Below are 12482 nucleotides of genomic sequence, written 5' to 3' on the forward strand. Positions count from 1 at the left end.
TGAAGTGTTCTTCTATTCGTTTCTTTTTGCTTCCAAGGTAGGAAGTCCTGTTTTTCAGTACCCAACTTTATCGACAAATATCTTCCTAGCTCTGAAATGACATGTGGCCAGACAATCCTGTTTCAGACATATGCTCAGCCAAACCTGTAAGAGTAGAGTTAGTGAACATGGGAGTGGAAGAGCTTTTAAATATGTGATAGGAAAAAGTAATGAAGGACATAAAGTATTTACGTGATTCTTTTTCCTGAAAAGATAATTCAGTAGAATGTTATTTTTGTTCTCTTACACGGGGTTGGCTCAGATAATTTTTATAAGTATAGAGAAAATGAAATATAGATATTGTTCTTTCCATAGTGGAAATCCTCTGAAAGGAATTGCTGAGGATTTCTTACAGCAGAAAGATATATCCAAAGCCATCTCTCCTGATAGGAACATGTTAAATGTATATTAACAAGTGTTGTCTATTTTTTACCTAAGGAAGTAGAATGTCTGTGATAAAGATGTTCAGAATGCATTTTCCTCATGGTATCCAAATTCATCTCATAATCTGCTTTGTTAGAATTTTAGACTATCTTTAAATCTAGTATGGAGTGCATCTTCGGACTTTAGAAATTATTATGTCCTTAGTCTTCCATGAGTTCCACTCTTAGATGTTCACTTTGGCTTCTGTTCACAAGTAGCTATTCCTTTCTAGAGCAATCCCATTCATAATATTCTAACTGTGGTGGGAACAAATAATATCTAATATCAAAGAGTGCATGGATCATGGATGGAGACAAAAATACAATCTCACATAGTATAGTGGGTGTAATTAAATATGTATAACTTAAAAATATTATTTCTAAATAATATGATGTGTTAATTTTTATTTGTTTTCTCTCAGTAGCTCATCCTGGATAATGCAGGCTTTGCTTAATTGTATAAGATGAAAGGTATTTTTTGTGGCAGCTAAAAGTTTTCAGAGATCTAAGAATTAATAACATGTATTAATTAAAAGAGATAAGAAAAAGTATACAAGCAAATGTTTTTAATAGCAGAGCACACACTTTACTTTTTAATTAAATTTATCTTGTTTGAGAATTTAATTAATATAGCAAAAGAAGAGACATGTGAGAAACTTTCATAATGCAGTCAAATCTGTAAACTGTAGAAAGGAGAAATCAGTTTATTTTCCCTTTCTCTGAAAGTTGAGGAAAGAAAAAGCACAGAAGAAGAAATTCTATGTGTATATATGTGCATGTGTGTGTTTCATGAAGGTGTGGATTGAATAGATTCAAATGGCTTTTTCCAAATTAGCAAAATCTACTAAAAATCTAATTTCACTACTCTGCTAATTAAAATTTACCTTTTTTAGCAAGTTAAAATATTTTAAATGAAGACTTTTTTAAGTATCCAAAGATTTATGTGACAGACTCAAAAAAGCATCACAAATTGGTTGAAGACAAAAATGCAAGGTGTTTTCCAAAGCTTTCTTGTAATACAAGAATGAAATCAGCTTACAAGAACAGAAATCAGGCCAAGGCACTCTGCAAGGTCCTACACCTTCAGTGGTGAGAATACGACAGCCAATTCTGCCCCTCCTCCACAGAGAGTATGTACCTGTTAGCAGGAAAAGCAAGCATTTTGAGGATGTCCTGAAAGGAACAGAAAGATATTTGACTCTATAGTAATGACTTTTGCACATTAGCCAGCATATCAAAATGACATATTAAATGTGAGAACTCAATTATTCTTACTTTTATTTCCCATTTAGGCCTCTAGAAGGCAATTATAAATATGCATGTGCAAAATGCTATAAGGAATTATAGTTTTCCTTTGATCTCAGGATACAGAAAAGCCATCATCACTTACTATGTTTATAAAGTTGTGAAATAAGTTCGACAAGTGATGCCAAGTGGAATATCAAGTCTAATGTGTTTTACTTACTTATAGAATAGCATGTGGTTTAGATTACCTACTGCACAGCAATAGCCAAAGTTACCATATTAGGAATTTATATTGTGTGGTTTTATGAAGATAAAAGCAAAGAGTATTCTTAGACAACAGGTTAAATTAATGTTAATGACAATTTGAGCCCTATGTCAGGAGTGCACATGTTTATCGAAGACAATATTCCTTATGCATCGTGATTTATTGAAAATGTACTTTTACCACATTATCTTTTTTCCCCATCTGGTTAAAAAAGAAAAAAAAGCTATGCTCATTTCTCATTCTTCTTTCCATGCACACCAGTTTAGGAGTGAATGTTTCATATTTATTTTTCATTTGTCCATTAATTTTTTTCTCTTCAGGTGTAATCTAGCCCCTGTGGTGGAGTTTGCTGCAGATGTGGGAACTAAATCAGATTTTATTACCATGAATCCATCAGTTGTACAAAGAGCATTTGGAGGCTTTCGGAATGAGAGTGACAGAGAAAAATTTGTGCATAGACTCTCCATGCTGAATGACAGTGTCCTTTGGATCCCTGCTTTCATGGTCAAAGGAGGAGAGAAGCACGTGGAGTGGGTTAACACATTAATCCTTAAGAATAAACTGAAAGTGCGAACTGCCTATCCATCATTGAGACTTATTCATGCTGTCAGAGGGTAAGTGTCTGGAAAGGACCAGTCTGTCCTTGGCACAATGGAACACATAACTACACATTTTCCCTAGACAGGGAGAAGCCTCCATAAAATCTCCCAATCGATATAGTTTTCCATTATTTTGTAGCTGCTATTCTATTCACCAACTTGAATTTTGTTTATGTGCTATAATATTTTACCTCATTCTTTTTCTTATAAAGGCAAATAGTTGAACTTGGCACTTATGTACATCTGCTCATGAGGAAACTACAGATTTTTATATTTTTCTGTGTTAAAGACTAATAACAATTCATATAAAATTGCTGAATTTTGGGTAAGGAGACAGCAGAAGTGCTAAATGGCTAGTGGGCAATATTGTGGAAACATAAATTCTAAATGTATTAAGGGAGCAATTGAGACCCATCCGTACGTAGTTAAACCTACTGGAGATACAGAAAGCTGGCTGAGGTAATACTCCTTAAGCTTCACCCACAAAATTACAGATGCTATTTTTATGAATTAAGTCAACATTCCTCTCTTATTCACTTAAACATAGAAGAAAACCCTAAGAAATGGACTCTTATTTAAAAGTGGCAAATGACCAAAAAGCCAAATTTAGTCGTGTGTGTGTGTGTGTCTGTGTGAAATACATAATACAATAATAAGCAATAATGTGCATTTATTGAATATCTACTGAGTGTCAGATGCTGTACATACAAAAAAAAAAGAACTGATCACTGCTTTAAATGAATGCATAGGTTTTATGGTGGAAACAGAGACAAGCTCAACTAGCTAAGGCATAAACAAATGATAAGGGGGTATGTCATTAAGAGTGTAGAATTTGTCCCTCAGGTTAACAAGGAAGGCTTAAAAGTCTAACATTTGAATCAGACTTTAAAATAGAATAACAATTGTCAGAGAGGGAGAAGGGAGAGAGAAAACCAAACAAAGAAAAGCTATTGCATCATTAGAGCAAACTGAGGCAGGAAATGATTAAGTACATGGTCAACTTGCAGAATATTGTGCAGCATTGTAATACAAAGCTGGAAAAATTACTTGTGATCTAGTTGGGAAGAGAATCAATTTTATCCTGCAATAAACACAGTTATCTGTGTGAACTTAGGAGGGTAAATCTTGTAACTTCAGACTCTGCATTGACAAGGAGAGGTGCTAGAGGAATGAAGACCAATTAGGCTTTTTTAACTAATTTACTCATAAGATGATAAAAACATAGGACACAATCAGTGGACGTGGAAATGAAGGGCAAGTTCAAGGAACCAACTGAATACAGTGACCAGAAGTCCTAAAAGAAAATGGTTCCCAAGCCCAGAGTTAAAAATAGTTTCCTTTATATACTATAATTGTAACTGGGCTAGTGTATTCATTTATTTTGTTTGTGAGATACTATCCTTAAAGATTTACCATTTCCTTGTTATGCTTCCAGATAGTTTCTTGGATTGTGTTATTCTATGCACAATTAAATTGCTTCTTATGATTAGATCATTTTATTCAACACTCATTCCTTTGATGTTTGACACAGAGTTTCAGCAAAGTTAAATAAAATAAAAATAAGTGCATTGGGAGGATAAGTAAAATTTTTTGTTATAAAGATTCTTGTTAATTACATTTGAAAAACAGTGTTCTTTTTTTAAAAAAATGTGTTCTTAACAGAATAACTATAATGCATTGTGCTAAGAATGCATTCTATTTTATGAGCTGTCAATGTTATCATTTAATTAAAAAAAAAACTTAAAGATACCACTTTGCCCTGTCTTACACTTGTGCACATTTTGACAGATACATACACTCCGGTGATAGCTTATTAAGATTAAAAAACAAATGTTTTGAAGTAAGTACTTCCTAATTTATGAAACTAATTAGGAAATTCGTAACTCTGAATTACTACTTTTTAACAGACTATTTTTAGAGCAGTTTTAGGTTCAAAGCAAAATGGAGAAGAAGGTCCAGAGATTTTCTGTGCATCATGTGCCCACAACACAGGCATAGCTTCCCCCATTATCAACTTCTTTCACAGAGTTATATATTTGTTACAGTTGGTGAATTTACATTGATACATTATTATCACTCAAAGTCCATAGGTTACATTACTGTTCTCTCCTAGTTTGCACATTCTGTGGGCTTTGACAGATGCATAATGTAAATAGTGATCATTACAGTATCAGTACAGTAGTTCAACTGCCCTAAAGATCCTCTCTGCTCAGTATATTCATTCCTCCTTCCCTGTCTACACATGACAACCACTGATCTTTTTACTGTTTTCATAGTTTAGCCTTATTTTTTCCTTTTTTTTAATTGTTCAAATACATTTGTCTCCATTTTCCTACCACCGCTTTCCCCTGCCTCACCCACCCCCACGTCTGACCCTCAGTCCTTCCTCACTTTGGCTTTGTCCATGGGTCCTTCATCCATGTTCCTTGCTTTGATCTTTCCCCTTCTTTTCCCCATCACCTTCTCCCTTCTTCCCTCTTGTTACTGTCAGTTTGTTTTTTCTTTCAATGTTGCTGGTTATATTTTAAAGATGTCTTATAGTTGGAATCATGCAGTGTATGGCCCTTTTATATTGGCTCCTTTTACTTAAAATATGCTTTAAAGATCCCTCCATGTTTTAGTGCTGAATAATATTCCATTGTCTGGAAGTACCAATTTATTTATTTACTCATCTGTTGATTCAAAGTTTTGGTAACTGTGAATAAAATTTATGTAAACATCTGTGTGCAGGCTTTGGGGTAGACATAGTTTTCAACTCATTTGGGCAAATGCCAAGAAGTATGACTGCTGGATCTTGTAATGAGAGAGTATGTTTAATTTTGTAAGAAATTTCTGAACTGTCTTCCAATGCGTCTGTACCATATTACATTCCCACCAATAATGAATTAAATGCATGTAGCTCCACATCCCCACCATTATTTTGTATTTCCAGTGTTCTGGATTTTGGTATGTTGTTGTATTTTAATTTACATTTCTCTGATGACCTATGATGCGGATCATCTTTTTGTGTGTTTTTTGTCACCTGTATCTTTAGTGAGGTGGTAAGATCTTCCGCCTATTTTTTAGTCAAATTGTTAGTTTTCTTATTGTTGAGTATTAAGAATTTTGTATTTTTTGGATAATTGTTCTTTATCAGATATATATTTAGCAAACATTTTTCCCAGTCTATGGCTTGTCTTCTCATTCTCTTGACATTGTCTTTTGCAAAACATATATTATTTTTAAGGAAGTCCCAACTATGAATTATTTCTTTCATGGATCATGCCTTTGGTGTTATAACTAAAAAGCCATTGTCAAACCCAAAGTTATCTAGAATTTCTTCTATGTTGTCTTCTAAGAATTTTATAATTTTGCATTTTACATTTATCTCTCTGGTCTATTTTGAGTTAATTGTTATGAAGGGTATAAAGTCTGTATGTAGAATCATTTTTGTGTGTGTGTGGATATCTGATAATTCTAGCACCATTTTTTGAAAAAAATATCTTTTTTTCTGTATTTATTAACTTTGCTTCTTTATCAAGCATTAGTTGACTATATTTATATGGGTGTGTTTCTATGCTCTTTATCTGTTCTGTTGATCTATTTGTCTATTTTTCCACCAACACTTGATGATCCTGATTATGTAGCTTTATAGCAATTCTTGAAGACTGGTAGTGTCCACCGACCTTTTCCTTACCCATCAATATTATGTGGATTATTAAGGGTATTTTGTCTTTCCATATAATCTTCAAAATTAGAAATTTTGTTCCTTAGATTCTGATTTATATTTCTCAGTTTACTACTAATAGCAAAACATAAAGTAACAGACATTGTTCAAATAGGGCATTTTCAACTACTTAGAATCCAAATAGAATTATGCACTATAACAACAATGAATTCACATGGGCTTTTTACATATACAGTAGATGTAGAAATTATACAACTTTTAATAATTTGTTCATCAGCACTCTCCTTTTATGTTTTGTGTACTTTTCTTCCATAATCATTGTAAATATAAACTACTTCACTAATTTCTATGCATTATCTTTCAAAGAGCAACAAGACCAAACTTCTAACCACTGGTTATGGTATTGGTGTGCTTTCTCTTGATTCCTATACTTTAGGTGTTTTTGACAAGACTTATCATGAATTCTCCAGAAAGAACTTAACTTGCTACTTTCCTGCTCGTGTATCTATCTACATATTTCCCCTGAAATGCCAAGTGATTGAGTTCTAAACTGTGGCCCAGAATATAAAAAATAGCTGTGTAGATGCCTTTCACCTTTCAAATATTTTGTACACATGGTTTATGTGAAAGGTAATTTCACTTTTGGAATTAGTAGAATTAATATACTGATACATATAGCATAGAATTTTGACCCAGTCTTTGTACTTTACACAGCTATTAACATGCTGGAAGAAAATAAGGAAGTGATGAAGTAAGATTCACATGACAACAAGAGTAAAGTTCCCAAATATATGTTCTTCACGTATCTGTTTTACATCTCTCTGAAACCATGTGATTAACACAACTAAGCAAAATAGTTAAGAATTTCACATCCTCTGTTAGTCACTGGTGTTTGTTGTTTCTCATGAAAGCTTAATACCTGCATTTTAGGTTATACAAAATCACAATGTTAAAATGTAAAGGTTTTGCCAAGTATTGGAGTTACAAGTAGAAAGTTTGAATGATTTGAAAAGCAAAGGGCTCTTGAGCAGATCCAGAATCATTTAGGTAGTTTTCATTTTGTCAAGCTTCATTTTTTAAATGTTTTCTTCTCTGAAAATTATGATGGTTTATTAATTTTAAACATTTATTTGTATGGTTTTTGAAAAGTTATGAAAACATAATTGCCAATCTCAGGACTCAAAGAGATCCTTAACTTTCAATGTATAGTTATTCTTCCCAAGCCATATTGAGTAAAACAAGATAAAAAAAAATAAAGTTAGATTCTAATTTTAAAACATCTTACAAATAAGAAAAGGATAATTTCATAGGAAGAAATAGAAGATATAATTACAAAGTTAAATGCGTTCAACTGGTTTGAAATTGCAAGCTTTTCATTGGTACTCTTCAGAAGCCCTACATGTCTACTTATTTTTATTATTACTTTAATCACTATATCTCTTGTGAAGAATGGAACTGTTTCCATATGACTTTAAGAGTGAAGAGGGGATTTTGAAAACAAAAAAATGACTTGTTGAAACTTAAAAAATATTACTACAATATATAAAAATCAAGGTTTTTTTTCTTTATACATTTATAATAATATTATCAACATACAATCTAAAACTTCCTAAAAAACATTTAACCCAATTACATAACTTAACATACAACTTTAAATTATTATGTAGGACATTCAAAATATTTTTATAAAATATCAAGTATTAAGCAAAAAATCCTAATTTTATAATTAATATAATTTGATTGATAATAGTTGAGAATACTCAACTGGCTATACTTAATTTTCTATCTTTTAACATGGTAGCAAAAAAAAAAAAAGAAAACCAACTAAAGTTTAAAAAGTAGATCCTCTATTCCACTACCAGCTGCCATTGAAAATTTCTTAAGAATTCTCTCAGGAGATAGATAAATGAGCATATTTTTAAATTATGTTTTCTATAACAACATATATAAATTCTTAGTTTTAGCTTTGAATTATATGTAGTCTTGTGCATTTTTTTATGTTTGTACTATAGGGAGTTTGTTTTTAAAGTTCTCATCTCTAATCCTCTATTTCTCATTATAGTGCTCTTATCTCTAATCAAATATTTATTTTTAAAAACTTAGTTAAACTTTAGATTTGCTTACAATCAGTCCTGAAAAAAATACTCAGACATTTATATGTGAATCCTTTGCTCCCTGGCAATATTATGAACTATTAAGAAATCAACAGAGACAAGAAGGAAGGAGGGAGGGGGGCGGGGAAAAGGAAGGGAACGGGAAAGTCAAGGAACATATAGCAAGGACTCACGGACAAAACCAAAGGGGAGGAGCTGAGGGAGGGAAGGAGGGAGGGGGCAACGGAAAGTGGTGGGGGGGAGGCAGAGACAAATGTATTTGAAAAAATAAATTAAAATAAAATTAAAAAAAATTAAAATATCCTGAAAATAAAATAAATCAACTATTTTATAATATATGTGATCTATTATTTTAATTTTACTGTAACAAAAATTATGTTTGTATATTTTGTCACCACATTCTAATTATTAATTTATTTTAATATCAATATTCACATAACTGGCTCTAGTCTCATTAAATTAAGATGATTATACTTTGTATTGATCAGGATACAAAGTACTGGATTGAAAATTCACTGATGAATGTTGAGATTGATAATAGTAAATATATTCTTTGATGTCAATTTTATAGTAATTCTAAAGTTATCCAATAATTTTATAAACTAACATTTTCAATAAAGTGATTTTTAAGGAAGAGGTAAACTCAGTTTATATAGATTTTAAAAATTTTGATATGAGTTCTACTTGTGACTTTTGTTCTTTATCTTGTAGTGGAGAATGCATATGCTGTCCTTTTTTGGACTTTATTTTTATTTTGACATTATCACAGATGTTCTCCTTTCCCCCCAACCTCTATTCAGCCACTGCCCCACTCCCCCTTCCCTCTGGCCATCACCACACTGTTGTCTGTGTCTATGGGTGGTGTCATACATGATCTTTGGCTAATCCCTTCACCTTCTTTCATCCATTACAGTCTTACCCCCTCCCCTCTGACAGCTGTCAGTCTGTTCCATGTACCCATGCCTCTGTTTCTATTTTGTTCATCAGTTTACTTTGTTCATTAGATTCCATATATGAGTGAAATTGTATGGTATTTGTCTTTCTCTGACTGGCTTATTTCATTTAGTATAACAATCTCCAGGTCTATCCATGCTGTCACAAAAGGTAAGGTTTTCTTCTTTTTTATGGCCTTGTAGTATTTCGTTATGTAATACTACACAATGGCTTTTTTATCCACTCATCTAATGACGGGCACTTGGGCTGTTTCCAGATCTTGGCTATTGTGAATGACACTGAATGCAGAGTGGTGCAGCCCTTGTGGAAGATGGCATGGTTTCTTCAAAAAATTAAAAATGGAATTTCCTTTTGACTCAGAAATTCCACTTCTGGGAATATAGCCTAAGAATGCCAAAACACCAATTTGAAAAAATATATGCACCCCTATGTTCATAGCAGCATTATTCATATGCTATCCTTATATGTGACCAATACTCCTGATGTTTTTTATTGGAAGGATAATTTAATGACTACAAATAATGTGGAAGTATGAGATAAATTGATCATATGACTGCTTTAAATTTGCATGGAATTAAGAATTTTCCTTTGAAATGCTTTATATACCCCTCATGACCTACATCAGTGTTTTTTGAATTAGAGTTCATAGATAATGTATTTCAGAGTGTGAGAAAATGTTCTTACTCTCTATAAAACATGTTTTTATGTTGATCCAAACAGAAAACACTTACTTGAAAATTTTTCAATAATTATTTATGAATTTGATTTCCAAGGAAGGTCAAAAAAATCTCTCTTATTCTGACTGTAGACAAAACTATTTTCAGTCCTGAGTCCCACATTTGTATCCTTTAAAATGTGGATATTGACATAAATAAGCATTTGGATTCATCTGGGCTTCAAGTTCTGCTGATTCTGTACTTTGTTCTTTATAAAGTGAATATTCAAACCACCGCAGTAAACATTTGTATTTGATTTTCATAAACACCTTCAGGAATGTATTCTCTATAACCTAAAAGAGGTTTATTTAATTCTTGATCATCATGATAAGGAGGTAATTTTTAAACATTCCTGCTTTAAAGTCATTTCTCTTGTAATTTAAATATTCTTTATATTCTTCAATACCATAACTTAACTAACTCACCTTAATTTAAATGTTTGCTGTTAATAGTAAAAGGTACACACACACACACAAAAGCACCCAAATATGTAGACAAGTAGGTAGATAGGGAAGTAGATGATAGAGAGATATATAGGTAGATAAGATAGAGATATAGAAGATATAGGTGTGTTTGTTATGGCACCATTTAGTCTATTGAATTTATTCTTCTTTGGATTTCTGATATTGTTAAACATTTTAAAAATCATAGCTCTGTTTATAAATACAAATTATGAAAAAGTATTTCTGGAGTAGTATACGCTGCATATATGAAAAATAATAGTATACACATATGCTACATATACATACTATATATAATATTAATATACTATTAATATTTTATATATACTTACAAAGTTTATAATATAATGTAATGTTACATATATAATAGTATATTCACATATATTAATGTGTATATATGTACACATGTGTGTATATATAAAACAAATTATTCCATGCAAGTTGCTTTGATAGACCTTTTACATGTCAGACATAGAATCAATAGGACCTTGACTCTCCTTATTATTATGATACATTGTTGATTCATATTCAACTTGTTATCACTTGGTATTTTCAAAAGTTGATTTTTTTTAATGTATACAAAATTCTCATACTTTATATTTGTTTTGTTGGTATTTGTTGTGCTTCTTGAATTTATTCCTAATAATTTCATCTTGTGTGGGGAGGATAAGTATTTTTTACACTATTACTGTGACTAAATAATTTTAAAATTATTTTTATTCAGAATATAAGAGAATATTCTAATTAATCTTCATATTTCATGAGTAGTATACTTACATCTTCATTGTTGTTGTTACATAAAATTATGTTGAACAATGGGGCATCATTTAGTGTACTCTCTTATATTTCCCAGCATTTTGCTTGGATCATTGATGTTTTCTTGTGGCATGCAGCCAGTAAACTGCCTGATTCACAATTTAATGATCACAGCCATAATTCCTGCTTTTTGTCTTAAATGTAGACAGAAATAACATGCATGACAGAAGTCAAACCAAGTGACATTTCTAGCTAACCTCTTCTCTACTTACCTTGTAACCATGTTGTAAAATATTTTGTTGGTCCAGTATAACTATTAAAAGAAGCATACATTAGTTGCTAATATATGCTTTTTATGTGGCTCTTAACAAATAAACAAATTGTATTTTCACACATCTTCCAGCATCAATCTTTTTCCAGTTTTAAGATTAACACAAAAATATTATTTCTTAGTCTTCAGTTACTGGAATCATCTTTCAAATGTGAAAATTTGTCAATTTTAAATGAGTGTGTTCCAAAAAAAGGCTTTATAAAATTAGATTGACCCTTTGTAGGCTAAATTTACATGAATGGCATGTGCTCGCACAAGAATTTGAATCAGATGAGGCCCCAACTAGAACCTCCAGGAGAAGTGTAGGATGAAATATATCATTAGCAGACTACAGGAAATTTAAGTTCCTCACTGTTATTCAAATGAATTATTTTGGAATATTGAATTTACTCAAAGTCACAGAAGTAAAACCAATTAAAAAAAAACTTTGAAAGTGGTTATATTCACTGCAAATGCTTTCTGAAAATGGCTTACTTGTTCTAAATTTAGTCTTATGCCAAAAACATTCTCATATGGTTTCTATTTTGACCAATCAGCAACATAGCTGTAATATTTCTTTATGAAATGTGTCTCTTCCTTTAATGTTTTTGAGTAGACACTGCACTGTAGATATTTTAAGCCTCATATTATCATGATGGAGTATTTCTTCCCTTGCTGAGGACTTTGATAGCCAGCCTCCTGGCATTGCCCCATTTCCTGATATCTTAATCTTTTTTCTCTTGAAGGTATATTATTATTTCCTAGTAGCGCCCATCGTTCACATATCATCCTGGAATCTGAAAATACAAATAGCTTATATCTGAGCAGTCATTCATGGGTGTGTGGTTCAAATAGGAACCTGTGGGAAACAGTTGCCAGGCTGCCCTTGGTCAAAGTGCTTTCCGTTCTTGGTTCTCTCATTGAAACTAAAAGG

The 12482-nt window shown here is 31.9% G+C and overlaps 1 protein-coding gene across 1 annotated transcript in view; it reads left to right on the top strand.

Annotated features, from left to right (window-relative positions):
- Nucleotides 1-12482, top strand: part of ST8SIA4 (ST8 alpha-N-acetyl-neuraminide alpha-2,8-sialyltransferase 4) — an 86017-nt gene that overhangs the window by 37598 nt on the left and 35937 nt on the right. The window contains exon 4 of the mRNA XM_054590024.1: nucleotides 2292-2585. Within this exon, the coding sequence (XP_054445999.1) occupies nucleotides 2292-2585 (294 nt within the window). The remainder of the gene's footprint in view (nucleotides 1-2291; nucleotides 2586-12482) is intronic.

The sequence above is a fragment of the Pteronotus mesoamericanus genome, unplaced genomic scaffold, assembly GCF_021234165.1.
Source record: "Pteronotus mesoamericanus isolate MK-2021 breed Mesoamerican mustached bat unplaced genomic scaffold, CSHL_Meso_final scaffold_167, whole genome shotgun sequence".
NCBI lineage: Eukaryota > Metazoa > Chordata > Mammalia > Chiroptera > Mormoopidae > Pteronotus > Pteronotus mesoamericanus.